The 20,623-nt window shown below is 40.9% G+C and overlaps 1 protein-coding gene across 9 annotated transcripts in view; it reads right to left on the reverse strand.

Moving 5' to 3' along the window:
• BICD1 (BICD cargo adaptor 1) overlaps positions 1-20,623 on the reverse strand; it is a gene marked incomplete at both ends in the record, with an annotated part of 163,907 nt that overhangs the window by 19,065 nt on the left and 124,219 nt on the right. For 5 of the 9 annotated variants that reach the window (XM_080627478.1, XM_080627476.1, XM_080627481.1 and 2 more), the window contains 3 exons: positions 187-394; positions 6,708-6,859; positions 15,840-16,934. In XM_080627478.1, the coding sequence (XP_080483604.1) occupies positions 187-394; positions 6,708-6,859; positions 15,840-16,934 (1,455 nt within the window). Of the gene's footprint in view, positions 1-76; positions 395-6,707; positions 6,860-15,839; positions 16,935-20,623 lie in introns of all 9 variants that reach the window. The other 4 variants (XM_080627474.1, XM_080627477.1, XM_080627475.1 and 1 more) reach the window with 2 other exon arrangements.

The raw sequence follows: 20,623 nt of genomic DNA on the forward strand, positions 1-20,623 counted from the left end.
AATGTTTACAATTCAGTGAACGACTTAATGAAAGTCTGGCCACTGCACTGTACTGTAAAGATCACTGCATGCATACCTTTTCCTCTGAGTGCCACTGCTGACCAGTAAGTTTGGTTGCTGTGGGCCCTGACTATGCAGGAGGAAAGTGTCTATGCTTGGCACGGTGGCTGATGCCTCCTCACTTACTTTAGGGCTGCCGATCTTGCTCTTTCCAAGCTTGCCTTTGCTGCGTCGGGACTGCTCATGGTCGAACTCTAAATCCTCCAGTCGCTGAGTAAGGGCAAGTTTTTGCTGGATAGCCATGCGCAACAGAGAATTTAGGGTCTTCTTCTCGTCCTCCGCAGCTGCTAGCTGCCTCTGCATCTCATCCAGCTGTGTGACGTACTCATCACACCTGAGAAAACAAACAAGGCAGAAATCTGGGGAACTGGTCCAAGAACCAACCCTAAGAGTGACTGCATTCCTGGACTGCAGTTACAGGGGCAGATCCTGACCCAAGCTTTTGCCAAACCTAATCGTGGAAGCAGACAGCCTGAATTCTTCCATTCCCACTTTGAATGAATGTAGACTTGGATCTGAATGCCATCACTTCCTGTTCAGCAAAAGAACCTGTATCTATAAGATCAGAGGAGCCTATGACAATGTAGTATGTTTCCAATGCAGATAAAGAGTAATTGGAGGGGAGGTTTATTATTGTGGAATAATCTCCAGATTATTCCACAAATAACAGTACTGGGTGCTGTTTCTGCTAATCCATGTCTACTAATTAGATAATATTATTTTCCATAGACAGTAATATCCACTTCAACAAAACATTATAAAAAACAGTGAAAAAAAGACTGCAAGTACTTTGAACGCTTGACACGAGATTTTGTGAAATCAAAAGCCCTCAGTTGTTTAGCATTGTTAACTGATTAGAGAGGAACTATTCAGGAAATCCCACACCTGGAAGTTATTTCACATTTAGAGTTGAATTTCTTGGAGGTGTGCTCAGGTATCCATTGCTATGGTCACCTAATCCTTTTTAACCCTCAGCCTCTTTTATCTGCATGAAAAACTGTATTTTTTTTTCATTTGACTTAGATCTCTCTGAGACAGATTTTGAAATAAAACCACCCTTCTTATGATTTTGTTAGCATTGAAGGCTGAATTCAATTTATTTCCACCCTATATAATAATGATTCCTAAAGTTAACAGAAAGAGCAAGGCTTACCAGGATAGTCTTAGTCACTTTCTGAAGTGAAATAGCTTCAGTTTGTGAACAATAGACCGGCTAATCAGTAAGAACCAAGACCTATAAACGTATACAAATGATCTACAGCAGTATGGTCTGACCTTTGGACATTTGTGGCAACATCAAGATTTTTTAATGTGAAATGTTGCCACTTTCACCAAATCTCCTTCCCACATGACCTGTATAAATCTAAATAGCTTTGCTATGCAATTACAGGAGTGTAATGGATGAGGATTTAACTTCACCAGTATTACTCAGAAAACAAGCATAGAAAATACTTTTCTTCTCAAAATGTGTGATGCAATAAACTTTTGAATTATTGCAGACTGAGGGGTGAAAATAATTTCTGTGAAACTTTAACCTCCTTGGGAAACAGAAATAAAGTACACTCAAAAATTCATTGTCATTCTTCACACACACTCACATATATATGTATATATAGCACTCTCCTTTTGAGTAATTCCAGCGCTGGAAGCAAAATTACTAAGTCAGACATAGTTACATCTACAGTTTCTGTATTATCTTTTCTTCTACAGGACCTTAATAAGCATAACTGTCTCTAGTCAAGCCTTGAGGAGATATTTCTGAAACATCTGGCTTAAAACTAACTTGCACACCTATTTCTGCTCCAGGCCATGAGATGTCTATTGATGCTGCACCCAGTTTTTTGGCAGAGGCATTAGAACGAAATCAGTATTCTGGAGATTAAATTAAATTAATTTGAAATAGGAATTACTATAATGCCAGTGTTATCAGTGTTTTAAAGGCTCATTTTTGTAACGAGGTGGATCCTGTATCTGAGTCTCTTATTCTCTCCTGACTTCCTTTTTGTCTAGGAGACACCTTTTTTTTTTCCAAGTATGTTTTCTGTTGAAAATGTTAAAAAGTAACAATTGCAGCAACACCTGTAGCACAGTGCCACCAGAGGAATGAACGGCTTTGCTTTACTATCACAAAAAGCCAATTTTTATTTTGGAAAAAGATTGGTTTTTCTCAGACCTTAGGCTGTGTTCTTGGTATTTAGGCATCTGCTTTGTAAATCAGCACAACTGAGCAGTTAAGAAACAAGCTCCATGAAGGTGGATTACTAAAGCAGACTTAGACAAACCTGCTTTCCACTACCTATTATGAACTATATAGCGAGCTGGCCCTAGAAACCTGGATATACTAGGTGCTGGTAGCTGACCTCATATTCTAGACAAAACAAATCTTGTTAATACAACATTTTCCAACTGTTCTGATTAATTATATTCCTCTCCTAGAAGTCTCCCCAAAACAGTGACCCCACATTTTTGGCAGTCCACCGCAGTGTTTGGGTGGTTCCAGTCATCTGACCTCCATTATGACTCGAAGTTTCCTATTATTTTTCACAAACACATGGTCCATTGTCTCTACGTTTTGTTGCTCAAGCACGTGGGGTGTTTTCAGAAACAGCATTCAGAAAGGTTAAACCTAGATCAGTCCATAATTAACTTTAGAAACTGCTGAATTAACAGATTCATTTCTCTTCACTGAAATATTCCCTGCTATGTGCAAGTGTGGGATAAAATCAAAAATGTTTCTAATTAAAAAAGCAAAAATAAAGCATTACACACATCCATATTGCCTTTTTGCCCACACATTTTATAAACACTCATGAAGTCTCAACAGCATACTGAGGAAGAAAAAGGTTAAGAACTCCTAAGAGAGATGAATTCTGGCATGGCACTGACCAATTGTGGACCAAGCAGGGCTCCAAGATGCACCAGGGCTCTGATTCAGGCTTTCTGAGGCACTCAAAATACTAGCGAACAAAACAAGTTAGGTTATTTCCTCTTGAGTCGGAGATCTTTGAGAGTTTCTCCCTTGCCTCAGGACAGGTTTAATCTGCAAGTGACTATTAAACAGTGCTGTTATCTTGCTGTCTGCTGGACTACTTGTCATCAGCACAAAAGTCAAGATTTCACCTATTTCTCGTTTCTCTGGTCTCAGAAAGGAAGCAGACAGACACATAAGCCTGCTTATTTTGTATGAAGTGATCCAAGAAGCTTATATAGGAGTTTAAGGGATTTCTAGTTCCATCTACCTCTCATCTAGGAATGCAAACCAAATACTGAGACAGGCTTATGTGTAATTTAGGTAACATAAATCATAGCCAAGCTTGAGCTAAAAACCAGTGACACTGACAGTGACAGATCCCCGCTTTAGCCATATAAGTATAATACTCTTCTGTTACTAAATGCTTGCTCATCTAGGACCTGTCCAAACTTTCTATTCCATCTCTTTAGCACACTTCTTTAAGCATTAATCATAAGAAAATGTCTTGATGGATGGAGAATAGAATCAATGCATGCGGTGTCAGGATTGCGGCAACGTAACAGGTCTTGCTCCCTCCTTTTGAGTATCTCTATTTAGGCTGGGAAAGCAAGTATGTGTAGAGACTCAGTAAAAATAGCTTTCTGAATCCCCTTAAGGTCCTGCTTTAAAAGTAGTTCCTTCTCTCCTTCAGCATGAGACTTCCCTTCCTCTTCCAGGGCAACCCATACTGCAGGCTGGGAACCTAATGTTCTAAAGACTGCATTTCATTTGCCCTCTGGATGAGCGCTGGCCACCTGTCTCCTCACAATCTCACAGCTCCCACCCTGGGTCAGCAACTCAGGGTTGGAGTGAGGGGAAATAAGAGGAGGGGCAGGAAAAGCTCTCACCGCTTTTTCTGGCCTGGAACTACCAGAAGCAGGCCAGGACAAAATAACCAGGGTAAAAGCAGGAGCTGCAAGTCTGGCGGACAGCACATGACCCTGGCATTGAATAGCAACTTCAGATCTGCTCTGCCAAATCCCATACATCCCACAGAAAAGAGGTTTTGCACATTATTGCTTTTTCTTTTTTGAGGGAGGTGTTTGGGGAAAAGGGAGTTTGAACTGTATTGAGGACATCTTGATAGGTCTGAAGTGAATTCAGAAAGCGATCACAAAGGTAATGAAAAGGGAAGGATGAAGTTGTAACGATGAGAAACAGATTTTGGATTGGGAAAAAAACAGTCCCAGAAGGAAAAATTGCAAAAGTAGAAGTACAAGCAGGACAGAAGGACTTTTGAGTTGGAGGAGAGAAAAACTGAAGAAAGAACTTAAGGCATGGAAGGATGCACAAGTGTCGCAGAAAAACACAGGAAAAGGATGCCTCCTGCTTTCTGCACAGGGGAGCTCTGAAGAAAAGTGTCATCTTTGCTGTTCAGACCAGAAACAACTGTGCTGTGCTTATAACAAGATACAATCTTTATCCAGTGCATTTGAAGAAGAAACCATACAGTTCAGCACCAGAATGAACATCCATTTGTAGACCAAATGAACACAAAAGAATGGCTTATGAAAGAGAAAGGCTATTGTTTTATCAAACAGTATATGAAATTATTTTCATATCTATAATATAATTCTACTATCAGAGAGATGTTCTCCCTACGGTACAAATTCAGAAGTACCATGTGATGCAGGATAACCATGGAAACCACTGTTTTATTCAACAGAAGACTAAACAATTGCTTTTTTATGCTGAAGGTTGCTATTGCATCTAATGGTACTGCATGGAGAATCTTACAGTCTTTTTCAAATGGATTTCTCTTCTTCAACAGACATCTAGAGTATATTAGCTCTCTGTCATTTAAACAAATGCTATTCCAAATGGACTATTCAGTATAAGTCAATTATTTGAACATTTAGGAAAACTGATTCAATTATAAAGGCCATAATATTCCAGGCTAATGAAGAAAAAGGAATATTTTACGACAGAAAAATCTATATGAGTATACTTACATTCAAGACCTTGCACTGAATTACTTTTTATACCTGTGCTCAGAAAACAATGAGCAAAACGTAACTACCTCTAGGGCAGGGATATATTTCACAGGCCATGCACTGAGTGTTTAACCATTACTGCAAGGAGTTTACCAACAACAGCAGATGCTTTGGGTGGGCTTTATCTCTACTAACATTAGACATTTACAAAGTAGAAATCTGTAACTCAGCAAATCACCAAATTCCCTTTACCATTCATAGAACAGAAACCTACCATCCTCTTAAGGAACAACTTCTAAATTTTCGTAGTCTTTTTTTAACTTGTAGGTAGATGGTTTATGCTCCATGCAAGACCCTTGTTTGCTTTATGCTCATGATGCCACTCTTTTCTGCTGGAGTTAGTAGCCTTCCAGGAAGTCTTATAGAGTTAGCACATTCACGTATCTCTAGAGTAATGAGCTTGCAAATAAAGATCAACACATGCATTTCGAATACACGCACCCAACTTTCCATCTTCAGATGACAATGAAATCAATGGAACTACCTTGGTTCACACCACATACTGAGGTTCTTCATTTCAATTATTGCACTACTCATACTCTTCTGACGATGAACCTATGATGAACTTGTACACAGCACCAATGTCATGGCATGTAAATGTCCCTTCTCCTTCTTTTCCACCTCTCCCAGCTGCTGCAGCTACTGTCACTAAGCAACAGAGGACCTCAGAAGGCTGGAAGAGGTGAGATGGCACCTATGTACCATATACTGGGGAAAAGCTGGCAAGAGGCATGAAGATGTCTTATCGCTTATGGGCTAAAGCACTAGCAAGAAATCTGCGCTGTGTTTGACCACAAGGTGGGGAGAAAGCCTTGATAATCTGAGGATACTAATCTCCATGCATATTTGGCAATTAAGAATTTTTTGATGAAACTGTTGGATTTTAAAAAAAAAAAAAAAAAGATAGTTTTAGGTAACCTTTTATAAAGCAGCTAAAACCAAAAGCCCCTCTTAAGAAATTGTGGGAGAAGGAAAGATGAGACATGATTAATGCCTGTCCTGCCAGAAGGAACTATGTTACAGAAGGTAAGTGAAACTTTTATCCTGTGAAAGAGAAGATAAAAAAATTGGATATCACAGCAGGAAAAAGTAAGAATTCATGCTGGAGTGGGAAATCGCAGCGGCCTCACAATTATTAGTGCTGGATTACAGAATAGTGTGGTTGATGGAATAGATTTTACTAGTGGTAAGTACTAAATCTCATGATAATAAAAACATGGGATTCTGAAAATCATCGTTTACCATACAATAGCTTTACATGGCAGAGTCATTGCGTACTTCTGAATGTGAAAATCAGCCACATAAATCTACTATTTGATTTCCACTTTAAAAAGCTCTATAAATGCAAATATACTGCAGGCATATATTGGCATTTATAACACTTCACTCAAGGTTGTACTGACATTGCTATTCTCCAGCTTTTATCTTCCAAGACACCCATCTCGGTAGCACTTGAAAGCTTGCAGGTTTTGCACAGTGTGCACTCTTAAGACTCATTCACCTTCATTCGGTAAACCTCTGACCTTGCAGAAAAGAATTTTTGTCTCTCCTCCTAACCATCCAACATCTAAATCTATTCTCACTTAGCACACATGAATTTTCTTTTACAGAGCCAAACCAAGCAGTGACACCCTTTCCCTTACCTAGTTGCAAACATCGCTCTCAAGGATGAAAAGGTTGCTGCATCTTCCTTCAAAGCCTTTAATTCATTCCGTAGTTTGGTCATGGTTTCTGTCACCATCGCTTTTTCATTTTCATATTTATTCTTCAAATTGGCTAGTGCCACTTCAGCTGTCTGAAAACACAAACAATGATATATGCTTATGAGACAGATAGCTATTTAAGGTAAGATACCTACAGCTAAGATGCCATGCTTGATTTTACTTTTGATTGCACTCATACGGCAAAAGAAGTTAGATCTGAGCTTCACTGCACTGCACCCTTTAATGTCTTCTCTTAAGTTGTACTCCATGACAATAGGAAAGGAGAAAGCAGTTGGAAGGACAAAGCCGATTTCTATGCGCTGGCAACAACTCAACACCTTAAATGTCTCTGCAAAACTGTGCAGACGTATGTTAAGAGCTCAGGTGAGTAAGTTACTACAGCTTAAGGAGCTGCTACAGTGTCATTTGAGCTGCAGCGAACAACTAGGTATATCCCTTGACCATGTTGCAAACAGGATGCATGGCACATGAGACTGGGCCTCTGTAGCTAAGGTTTGAACTAACGGTGTTTCACCTCACGCATCCTGCCAGCTGAGGCTTTTCCCAGGCAAGGTGACAGCCAGGACCTGGCAGCTTGCTTTTATGTCTGAGCAAAGGCAATGCCTACTGTTGCACAAACCAGCGTTATTTTGGCACTACAAAAAAAGAATGGAAATAAGTGTAAAATACAATTTTCACTTCACAGGAAAGCAATGTTTTCCTTCATTTTTTCTGCTTTCTCCTTTCTTTTTTTCGATTTCATCCCTCAAATTTCTTCAGCTTACTGCCCTACTGCTTTTAATACTTACATTTGTATTATTTTTTCAGGATTTGAACCCTCTGTTTTACCTATGAAGTTTAGCATAATTTTGAAGTTATTCAAAATACATGGTTTCACAGAGGTTTTATACCCTCTGTTGCTATGAGACATTTAAAATCATCGCTATTGAATGAGATGAAGAAGAAAAGTGTTCCTTTTACATTTACTCAGAGGGAGTTATGGTTGTTTCTTTCATGGTTTTTTACTTCATTTAGTGCATAATAAGCTGCAGCATTTCATACCAGCAATCAATTTCCCCTGTTTATCTTGTAAGTTCTTGAGCCATCACCAGGGGAGAGAAGTGTAGAAGAACATTAGTTTAAAGCAATCAGCAAAGGGATGTGACAAAACATGGTAATGACCAAGCAGCTGGAAACCTATTTTAAACTCAGTTTTCTGAAACTCAATACATTTTCCACTAACAATGTCTCTTAACATATTAGCATCTCCTCCTAAAATACACCTCTACTCATTTGTGTCTGGGGAAATTAGCACAGTTAGAAAAGGCAGCATTCAAATAATCGAATCATTTTTTTTTTCAAATTGTACACTCACCAATAACATTTTCTCTTCTTTCACACTTGTTTACATTGAGACGAGATTTTTTTAAAGTCACAGGTAACTACCTGCCATTTTAAATAGATGGTTTCTTCCACAACAAATTCTAAATCATCAGCAATACATGTTAAAAAAATCAACTACTTCGGGATATATTCAAATAAATGCAGCTTTTCTCAACCTTGCTGACATACGCTTTGGTATAACGTAGGATGGCAGGCGGCATCTTATGCCTTGGCAGGATAAAGGAGAAATTGTCAGCTTTCTATCTGTTTTCATCCATGAGCAAAAATGAATGCTCATAAATTAACACGGAGAAGGAGGATTAACTTTATTTAATAAAACTGCTCTTCTTGAAGGCAAATTTAAGAAATGGTGCAACAGAAGACAAATTTCTATTTAACAGGTACGAGTAAACCAGATTTATGTAAGAATTTTCAGGTCACTAATGAGGTTGAAATAATTTCTGAGAGCATAGGTGGACTCTACAGCTCAAATTGAGTTCTGCTTTGCCTCCAAGGCAGGAATTCAGATGTCTTTCGTTTGTAAGGGAAGTACAGCCCCATGTCCTTTAACCTATCATACCTCATCTTCGAATGCAGAATCCACGTAAAGATTTTCTTTTGTTTTGGAATGAAATTGAATTCAAGATATGTGCCACTTAATGCTAGACATAAAAAAAATACCATTCAAATGTTTCAGCAGTGGGATTACATATTCCGTGTAAACCAAATAATTTATACATCACTGAAACTGCACAACGATCAGACAGGTCACTGTGATCCCTGCTTTTTAGCCTACATGTCAGGGTAAATTAAATGGACACATAACACTACAGGATGAAAAATAATTTAGAAATATAATTTACTTGTTGATAAAGGTAACAGAGGAAGGACTGTGTCAAATTGTTACACCTTTTTTTAATTCCTGAGTTTTCCGTATGGAACACTAAGCATAAATTGCAAAACATATTAGAAGTGCCTGGTGGCTCTCTACACACCAGAAAAGCTTTTGAACATACTCCTTTGGAGGCTGTTGAGAGTCTCCTTTCTGAAAGTCTCCCAGGTGAAGAATGAATGGGCACAAGTGCTCTACTAGAGAAGGAAATAAAACTAACAAAAACATATTTTTAATAGGCAAGAGAAAGAAGGGAGAAGCAAGCTGGGGAAGCTTCTGTTGGAAACTTGCAACCAGGGCCAGCAGAGCAGCAGTGCATCACTTTAGTGTGTGGCAAAGCACACTCAAAGGGTCCTTGTACGAGCCAGTGAGCACCAGAAAGTTTAGGTGCTCAGGTTACCCATAGCTCATCAGTTTAGGACCTGGATGCTGACTGAAGCTGATTGCTGTTGGACTCCTTGGCTCAGTGGCTGCCATTACACAGTGCAGCTAAATTGATCTATATTGGCTAGCTGCCACCAAATGTATAATTACCCAGCCTACCCCCATCCCTACCCTTTGAACACCAGGTAGTTTTCTTTTATGCTTACTGTGAGACAGTCTGGGGAGCCTGAAGATGCAGAAAATTTGCCTGAAGCACCCAGAAGCCACAACGTGTAATGGGGAGCAGGGCTGGGGGGAGAAGGGGAACTTGGATTCCAATTTTGAGAGGTATCTATGTATCTGGTCACCTCAGCTCTACTGTTAGACTGTGCCAATAGTAACAGGGACAAAATGAACTGAAGCCATAGCTTCATGTTACTTTTCCTCCAGCACCAGCTCTACACTAAACAATTTCTATTTGTTCCCCCCCTCGGAGCCAACCTCCAAAACTGTAACCGTCGAGGGCTATATATGTGTGGTTGTGTCTGAAACCAGTTCTGTGGGATAATCTAGATTTTGAAGATGTGGTGTGAACGGTGCTTTGAGAGAGTGCTCTGAAAGGAAGGATGGGGCAAATAACAGTCTTCCTCTGCAAGTAGTGGGTGCCAGAAAAAAGAAGATGCCCAGGACCTGTCTTTGTTTTTAACATCTCTGCAGCATTTGTTTTTAAGCTGTGGTTAACTACAGAGTTAACAGGTGACAGAGACATTAGAGACATTTTCTCCACATAAAAATGCAACCTATGATCAACACACATGGAAATAGGGAGCACAAGAAAAAAGACAAAGACACAGAAAAATGTGTGAATATTCTTCAGTGAAATAAATAATGCAGTAAGATAGGAGAGGGGCCAATGACACTCCTATCAGACCAGTAATGCCCCAGAGCCACCTTGCAGACAAGGGATTAACAGTTCACAGAGCACATAGCATTTGCTGTGCTGAAGTAGTTACCTGGAGCTGACAGCAAGGCTGGGAGTGAGCAGAGAGCTCCACACCTGGACTCCTGTGGGGCTGAATCATTAACAAGGAAAAAAGAGCTGGGGTATGCAGAACTCAGCACCCCCCTTCTCTAAAACTCAGCCACAGAGCTGAACAGGCTGAAGGGTGAACATACATTCAAGTCCCAGGATCCCAGCCATTGCCAGAACTAATGGCATCCTTTTCATCCCCCTTCTGATCCTTACAGAAGAGATGTTTGATTACTCCACCTGTCTATAAAAGTTGCCACCTTAATCCTGAAATCCATGAACACATATAATTTTCTCTATATATTTACATTCTAAGATGACTGCCTCCCACTTAATTTACATTACCAGCGTGAGAAGTAGACCAAGTAAAAAAATTGTTGCTGAAAGAATATGAAGTCCTACAAGTGGCAAGTGCTTTATTTTTTCATCATGGTACTGGACCTTTCTACCCAGCCTCACTTTCCCAGCAGAAATTCTACTGTGTTCTGTCTATATAATACCAAGGCATTTATTTATAGATGGTATGTCTGGGGTTATGAAATTATTTTCTCTGAACGACTTTAATGTATATCTCAGTTAAGGAAGCTGGAGATATCATAGTTATGGTCAATCCAGATGTGAAGGTCTTGCTGACTCAACTCCTTCCCATCAAACTAATGCACTATGAGAACAACCAATCATTTTTCAATCAGAACTTCAGGATATTAAATTACCCTCATAGGCAGCTTTGCTTTCTGTATGCTTTTAGAAATCAAAATCACAGCCATTATTGATCTGGTCCTAATATAATTAATTTGATATGACTTTACAATTTATGCTACTTGTTAATGCTAATACTATTTGGGTTTGCTCTACAAAACTTGTGCTGACACAGTAATTATGGCTATGAATAAATGAATGCATAAATCAAGACAAGGTAAGAAAACAAGCTGGCAAGATCTACGCGCCTTGCTATCTTGAGCAATTGATTTAATAATTCATTTTCCTCGGCAGCGTCTTGGAGTATATCTTGCTCTCTTTTTTGTATTAGAGTTTTGCATTGCCAATTTGCAGCCCAGACTAACACTAAAACGCTTATTTGAAAATATTACTGGTGGTCACCAGGTAGCACCACATAGCTTCCATGGTTAAGGATATGATTTCACTACCTAAGTACAGCAGAAAGTAATAGACCTGGGGACCTTCTGCTGGTCTTCCCACCAAATCTGAATGGCAAGATGCTCTAGGAAGGCCAAGTCTTGCCATTTTTACAGTGCACTTGGTTGTGCTCATCTTGCTTTCACCATATTACTCCAACCAAAAAAGAAGCACTTAAAGCATCTCTGGAGTGCTAACAGGCGTTTTGAAATAGTATTGCTAAAAAGCACTACGAGATGTGATGTGGCCTCTCTGGAGGCTGAGGACAAGACAGGGCATCCAGTCTTCCACCAGCTGCAGGCTTGCCTCTCCAAGGGGCCTCCCACAGATCTCCCCTGCTACTTTGAGCACCAGCAGTGTCTTACCATGCTACGTAAGGGATGAAAATACATAGTTTTGTACTAATGTCAGCTTCATTAAGACTTGGAAAAGGTTGTTTAATAATTTGGGGTTTTTTTCAAATAATAAAAAAATCAAAGTTCTAGCTATTGTGGTTCTTGAACAAATGTGAAAAACTGAACCAGATGTCCTCTGTAGGCTCATCTAAACTGAAAACCATAGGGAAAAACATCCCCAGCCTATAGCTGCATAAACATTATTCTGGAGGGGAAGAACTCAAAGGGGTGCATCTTGACTCCTGTTTTTTGAAAATGAGATGTGCTTTGAGTCCTGGGATACATCCATCACTTGACGCTGGCAGTACTGCCAGGGCATTATAAAAATCACCCACCTCACCCTATAACTTTAAATGTCTCCATCCCTTTTATGCTATTATGTCTTTTAACTTGACAGTTTAAGGATGTTGATACTTGGTTTGCATAAGCAGTATTGCAAGATTTTATACCCAGTTACACAGCTACCAGTACCTATGCTGCTTATCCAATAAATGAAATTTTAGTTAATAGCACCTCCTTACTCAGCAAATCTATCTTTTCCATTTCAGTGAGCACACTTTAGGATGATGCTTTATACCTGACAGTAATAAAAGAGCAAGACTGAGCTAGATCCTCTGGTAGTATCAGAAAATGAATGGTGGCTCTATGCTAATGGAAAAAACTTTAATTTGGAATCTAAACCCATATACTTCAATTACATCTTAATTACATTTTAATTACATGGAAAATCCACATATAATTGCTCAGAGCTGTTACTGCTTAGCTGGAGATGGTATTTAATTACTTGAATTAATATTTAATACATGTCGTATTGAAGGGGGGAAATGCTATAAAAGACTCAACATATACTGAAATATTGCTGCAATTTAAAAATCCCCAGTACTTTAGGAATGCAGTTAGAGATCCAACAATCAATTAAACCTGAAAGTGTAGCTTCAGACTACTTCACTATTGGGAATTTTAACACTGAAATCCCATCACTGTCATCAGCTGATAGTATCCTAAGCTGTTAACCAGGATTCATGCCCCCATGTGGTCATCACTGCACTGGCTTTAGATGAGAAAAGTCCCGGGCAATCTGGAGTAATTCTGCTGCTGCAGCCTCTTGCATTCAGATTTAATTCTGGCCATAAGGAAATCCAACAAAATAAATAAAACTATTTGCATGCTTAAATTTAACTTTAAGTGTTTGCAGACCTGGAATCTAATGGATACAAAGGGCTTGAGAGCATATACTATGGAAAAAAAAAAATCGACAGTACTCTTGAAAAAACACACCATTACATGGTTCTCTGTTGGCATTTGATATAAAATGTGGCAATTCTCAGCTAATTTGCATTGGTGAAAGATAAAAAATGAAGTGGTTTGACGATAAGTCCGTGGGACCTGATGGAATCCATCCGCGGGTCCTGGAGGAGCTGGCGAATGAAGTTGCTAAGCCACTGGCCATCATATTTGAAAAATCATGGCAGTCAGGTGAAGTTCCCGATGACTGGAAAAAGGGAAATATATCCCCCATTTTCAAGAAGGGGAAAATGGATGACCCGGGGAATTACAGACCAGTCAGTCTCACCTCTGTGCCTGGCAAAATCTTGGAGCAGATTCTCCTGGAAGGCATGCTAAGGCCCATGAAAAACAACGAGGTGGTTGGTGACAGCCAGCATGGCTTCACTAAGGGGAAATCCTGCCTGACCAATTTGGTGGCCTTCTATGATGGGGCTACGAAACCAATGGACAGGGGCAGAGCAGTTGACGTCATCTACCTGGACTTGTGCAAAGTGTTCGACACTGTCCCACACGACATCCTTGTCTCTAAATTGGAGAGACATCAATTTGATGGGTGGACCACTCAGTGGATAAAGAACTGGCTGCACAGCCGCACACAAAGAGTTGTAGTGAATGGCTCAATGTCCGGCTGGAGACCGGTAACGAGTGGTGTCCCTCAGGGATCAGTGTCGGGACTGGTCTTGTTCAACATCTTTGTCGGTGACATGGACAGTGGGATTGAGTGCGCCCTCAGCAAGTTTGCCGGTGACACCAAGCTGTGTGGTTTCATTGATACGCCGGAGGGAAGGGATGCCATCCAGAGGGACCTTGACACGCTTGTGAGGTGGGCTGATGCCAACCTTATGAAGTTTAACCATGCCAAGTGCAAGGTCCTACACCTGAGTCGGAGCAATCCGAGGCACAGCTGCAGGTTAGGCAGAGAAGAGATTCAGAGCAGCCCTGCAGAGAAGGACTTGGGGGTGTTGGTCGATGAAAAGATGAACATGACCCAGCTTCAGTGTGCACTCGCAGCCCAGAAAGCCAACCGTATCCTGGGCTGCATCAAAAGGAGCGTGACCAGCAGGTCGAAGGAGGTGATCCTGCCCCTCTACTCTGCTCTCCTGAGACCTCACTTGGAGTACTGTGTGCAGTTCTGGTGTCCTCAACATACAAAGGACATGGAACTGTTGGAACAAGTCCAGAGGAGGGCCATGAGGATGATCAGGGGACTGGAGCACCTCCCGTATGAAGAGAGGCTGAGAAAGTTGGGGCTGTTCAGCCTAGAGAAGAGAAGGCTGCGTGGAGACCTCATAGCAGCCTTCCAGTATCTGAAGGGGGCCTACAAGGATGCTGGGGATGGACTATTCATCAGGGACTGTAGTGACAGGACAAGGGGTAACGGGTTCAAACTTAAACAGGGGAAGTTTAGATTGGATATAAGGAAGAAATTCTTTACTGAGAGGGTGGTGAGGCACTGGAATGGGTTGCCCAGGGAGGTTGTGAATGCTCCATCCTTGGTGGTGTTCAAGGCCAGGTTGGATGAGGCCTTGGGTGGCATGGTTTAGTGTGGGGGTGTCCCTGCCCATGGCAGGGGGGTTGGAACTTGATGATCTTAAGGTCCTTTCCAACCCTAACTATTCTATGATTCTATAATTGTTTTTCATGTGAAAATTTCCAAATAATAATCTTAATTATTTTATTTTCTTAAAAATAACCTTATAACGAATCCTTCTCAAAATAAAAAATTGCTGCTATTGTTTCAGTCAGCTTTGTCATGTAGCGATGTTTTCCTTTGTCTTGAAAAAAAAACCCAAAACTGATTTTATTTCTTTAGGGATTAAAACCATGGCAATGGCAGGAGAAATTGTTTATGTCTAAAGAGAAAAATAATTTAAGAAACCTCCAACCACCTGTAACGAAAACAGCATTTGATCTTTTGCCTTACCAAACAAATGCTCAGCTTCCGTATAGTCCAAAGCCACTGGTTGCACTCTTACATCTTCCTGAAGCATACTTTAGCTCTTGTGATACTTATTTTTATTCCCCTTAAATTTTCTGTGGTACATTCACATTTTGCAGCCTGTGGAATATTACCAAGAGCCAAGAAGAACACAATGGGTTGTTCGCACCATCAGCTCCACTAAATCCCACTGGCACTGGCCCAGGTAGTCTCCCCTGCACTTGCCCTCCCCACTGCTCCAGCAGTACCTGCACTGCACCTCTCATGGGTCAGCACACCCATGAGAGTCTCTCCATTCACACTCCAGTTTGTTTTCCAATGCTGGCAATCCTATAACTTTGCAGTAATAGTAGCAACAAGCCTGTGAATCAGGCTGGGTGGCAGTGGATACCTCCCTGCCTCTTGATTTTCTGTCACACCACAGGAAAGGCTCTTCTGCTTGTGAGCTTGGAAATGGTGCATGCAGAGAAAAGCAGAGCTTATAAACTTGAAAAGGAGACAGAGAAGGAGGGAAGGTCTGCCCTCACCATGATTGAGTGAGAAGCTAAATAACCTGTAAAATCTCTTCTCTGAAATACTCCTGGGAAAGCTTCTAAGTGACCTGTACAAATAAAAAACTTTCCTGACTGCTTTATTAGCACCTTACCTGCTTGTTGGCTTTCAGCACTGCTCTCAGGGTTGCAATCTGTTCCCGCTTCGTACTCAGGAGTGACTTCAGTTTCAGTATCTCTTCCATTAAGGCCTCCTTGTCTTTATCGATCATGGGCGCCAGCTCCCGAGCTGCAGCACGCTGGCGCGACAGCTGCAGTGACCGATCGACAGCCTTCTGCAAGTGCTTGATTTGGTCCCTTATTATGGCATTGAGGTTGTAGATGTTCATCGGTTCTTTGCGGATGTCACTGGTATCGGAGACAGGGGAGGAAGGAGGGGCTGTGATGACAGGAGAAATGGTAGGTGTTTTTGTCGGACTCTGTTCCTTGCCAGGCTCTGTGGCCTCTTTTGTCACCTGCTCAGTTGGGGTCCTGGCTTCTACAGGTGACGACACCCCCCTTCTGGCAAGCCGTGGGGAAAGGAGACCTCGAGGGTCATCTGGTCCTTTCAGGCTCCCACTGCGGGTGACTCTGCTTTGCCTGTAATAGTCCAACATGACCCTGTTTGGTGTCTCATTGTTGCACAGGCAGACATGATGGTAGAGCTGAGCCAATTCCTCACTAAATGTCACCAGCTCATCCTGGGCGGTGTTGAGGGTATTATGGTTTTCATTTGCTATGCTTGTCATCCTTTGCAACTCCTTTTCCATGTGGACCATTTTTTCCTGGCTTTCCTTGGTTGACTTCTCCAGGCTTGTCACCTGCTCGTCATACGTCTGGATTCTGCTTTCATACTTGGCCTTCTCTTCAGTGTAGTTTTCCACATGCTTATTATATTTCTCCTTTAAGGCTTTGATTTCTGCTTTGAGGTCTATCACCTCAGTCACAGCTACTTTGTATTTACATTCTAGGATCTCCAAGCCATTGATGTCCACTTCATAATCATGTGCTTCCTCTCCGGGTTCTCGGCCCTTCTCAGAGTCAAGCTCAGCTTTCAGCTCCTTGTTGCTCTGCAGCCCCCTCATGGCATTGACGTGCTCAGTGAGCCTGTGCACTCTTTCATGTTGCTCAGTCAGGGCTCCCTTGGTGTGCTCCAGCTGCGTCTGAGACTCCTGCAGGTTGGCCAGGAGAATAGCCTTCTCTCTCTCCACCTGAAACACAACCAAAGTAAGAAACCCAGAATCTTGTCCTACCTGTGCAAAACACCAAACTCTGCAGTCACATTCATCTCTCCACTCCCCCACTCTGTGTATGCAACTTGAGGACCTGAAAAGGTTTCAGCCATATATACCTAAATCATAAAGCTGAGTCAGAAAGAGATGCATGTAACTGTCGGAGTTGTGAAGTCCCAGCCTCTGCTACAATTTCAGCTAGACAGATGATACAGGATTAGGACATATGTTCCCTGAACATACGAACTCCATCACTGTCAACTACTGGTATATACACGTTTCTAAATGGAATTTGAATGTATATTTCCCATTAAGAGCTCTACCAATCATTCACGGTATTTATTATATCTTTGGACTGTTGCAAACTTGCATTAAGGCTTGATTACTGAATGCAAATATAGTAAACAAGTGGCTGTGAAGATTTCCATAGGTTAGATTAAATAACCTACTGTGTGAGAATGTAACACAGATCAGGAGACTGAGCACATGCAAATCCCAGGGCTTCCCATGTCTATCACTTTGCTGTAAGCAAAATCCATCCTCTAAGGGCATGGCAGAAAAAGCAGGAATTCTGGTACAACTAACAAACCACTGGTTCTGACCTAGTAAATTCCTTTCTGAATATCCACAGGGAAATGTAGAAGTTGAACAGCAGAAGAGGTCATGGAGGACTCCTCTAGAAATTTAAGTATGCAACATTTTAAAGCAAGTAAACAAGACAAAGTTTGATCTGCTTGCGTATTTGCCACTCAATGCCCCTGAAAGACTTCCATTTCAAGGTTTAAGTGTAGTGCTCCAACTTTTCTTCTGTACTTTTGTCCAGTTCTGAGTTGTGAACTGGGATGCAGAGGAAGGCACATGGAGATGGGATCCTTCTTACTTTTGCAATAGGATCCTGAGCCTACCACGTTTACTGTCCTTTCTCTCCGACAGTTGCAGTATCTCAGCACTGTGCTTACACACACAGCAAAAATTACATGCTCCACATCCCCTTTATGTGGCTGAACTACTAATTCTGAGAATGCAAAGCTTTCAGTTCTGAAAAAACACTGAAAAAACCCCACCAAAAACCAAACAACAAACTTTCCTTCCATAGCAGTATTCCCTCACGTAATATTTGGAAAACAGTCAAATCAGCCACCATGAATCTACTGAAGGAAAAGAAAAGCCTTTTAGAGATGCAGAGGGTACTACTCCCATCTCACAAAATGTTCCAAGCAGTGCTTCAGACTCTTATTTTCTTGTAACAATGCTTTTGAGCAGCGGCTGTTCCTCTGAAGTATTAGCATATAATAATCCTCTAGTTTTACAGACAGGCTTTCAAACCACTGCCTCTATTAGAACCTGCAATCAATTGCAGGCAGAAACTGTAAGAATAAAAATAGAAGCCATGTTAAAAACATCTAAGAAATCAGCCTAGTGTTCTTGCACACAGACTACTGATGGGTTAAAAATTAAAAAAAAAAATCCACCAACAAAACAAAACAGGGCCAAACCTCATCATTATTTTATGATCCAGGAAAAGTCTCTCTCCTCAGATGCAGGATGCTTCATTTTAGGCACTACATAGTCTGAGCCAAAGAGGACAGCCAAGTACCACAAGTTTACCAGTACCTTTCTCCATTTGACACTGTTCCCTTGTTGCTGCCCCAGCCTGCCTACCACCCTCCTTGCTGCTCATGACCCACGTCAGCCCATTCTCACTAAGAAAATCCAAAATGGGGTAATATTCCCCTTTGACAAGAGCATTTTGTTAAGAGGTGACCACTTTCCACAAACCTCTTGGTCAGACCTGTCCTGCGGAACCTCTTCACTAGCTTACCTCTTTTTTTTTCCATTGAGCAGTCTGCCCCAGGTCTGCTCTGCCCAGAAACTTCCACCTGAACTATAGTTGTTACCAGCTGGTATAGCAGGCTTAGGTGTTAATTACATTAACCTCATCAGCTAATGAAGGTGTTTATTCCCTCAGGCTGGTGAGCTACACCTGTGCCTGAAAAAAAACCAACCTGAGTTTTGATTAATTTAAAGGACCGTCTCACCTTAATTGCAGTAGTCTGCACTGGTATAAAAGCAAATGCAGAGCTTACAGCCAGAAAGCCTTTCCTTTGAGAAAATAACTCAGTGTTTCAGTGTCCACTTAAAGGAATCAGACAGAATTGATCCTACTGGATTACTGATCACAGCTGTCATACTCTACCATGAAGAAAAACTATAACAGAGTTGATAGGGATCTTTATGACAATTTCTCTACTGAATACAAATATGTTCTGGAAATAAATACTTCTTTCAAATAGGAAGGATTCCTTCCAGAGAAAATGTGCAACTTTTAAAACCCCTAGATCACCTTGACGGTAAATAAAATAAAATACATAGATCTACTAAATTTTACGCATTCTGGTCAAGTAATTATGGATTAAGCTAATCTGCTGCTGCTTAAAGTTATAAACGTATGTTCCTACTTCCAAAAAAGACCAAAAACAAAGCTCCAAAGCACTCCTAAGCACACCTTCTGCATAATAATGAATCTGCTGTTTCCAAGTATGTTAATTATATTTGTCATTCTAGACAATACTACACTCATTTCCATCCACAGAAAACTTCTGGGAATCGCAGTTACTTTCTAGTCCAGTTGGTGGGGTATTTTTGACACTGAATTAATAGCTGCAGCAAGAATCTTTAGCATCTTAAAATTAAAATAAAATCAATTCAAAAGCAGCTGTACCTATTTTCTGATGCATCCTTCCCTTCAAATATTTCAGTGTGAAGATATTTCCTTTCCAATTGGCTCTACAGTTTGCAACTTTGGGAACCAATTTTGAAATTGCTCTTTTTTTTTAATACCATCAGAATACAAGTGAACAATTCCTAGTGGACATTAGAATAAATTAATAGGAAAACTCAGCTCAAGAACCCTGAATCTCAGATGTATCATAGTTGTCAGAGAGCACCAGGCAGCTGGAGAAGTGTCAGAAACTGGGCTGCGTGATTTTTTTTCCTTCTTTTTAAGAGCATTTAATATCCAAATATGATGCTGGCCTCAGGAACAGCTAAAGAATCACCATGGAAGGAAGAGAGGAGTCCTAGGTTTTAAAGATGAGATAGAGAATTCTTTCCAGTGGACAACAACCATGAAGGAAGAGCAGAAAGCCTCGAGCTTTTCCGAGAAAATCTTAGAATACAGGAATTTTCAGAAGACATTTTTTACCTAGTGGATTTAAAAGATGGAAAGGGAACAGCCATAATTCAATCTTTCCTAGGGACCAGCACAGATCATGGATCAGCAGCATCCCAAAGCTGCAGAAGGAATTATACCTGTCCTACTAACTGTTTTAGTGAAGGCTTCTTTTTAAGATTGAGGAGTGAAAAAATTTGCTGTACAACTGAAAAATGGCAAATCTAATGTTTTCTTCTCTCTCAAAAAAAAAAAAAGGAGCCTGCTGTCCTATAGGCATCAAAATAGTTTCCAAGAAAGGGTCTGTTCCTACAGCAACTCTGTCATACAGCCTCTTCGAAGAAACCAAGAGGAATACACCACAAATATTGGGGTATGCCTGAATGAACACTGCATGGCAAAGACACTGTAGAGGAGAAAAAAATCCAGTTTTGCTGAAGAATTACCTTTTGTCAGCTTGGACCTGATTAAATCTCCCACCTCCATTATGAGGAAA

The sequence above is a fragment of the Psittacula echo genome (genome assembly GCF_963264785.1).
Source record: "Psittacula echo genome assembly, chromosome: 1".
Lineage (NCBI taxonomy): Eukaryota > Metazoa > Chordata > Aves > Psittaciformes > Psittacidae > Psittacula > Psittacula echo.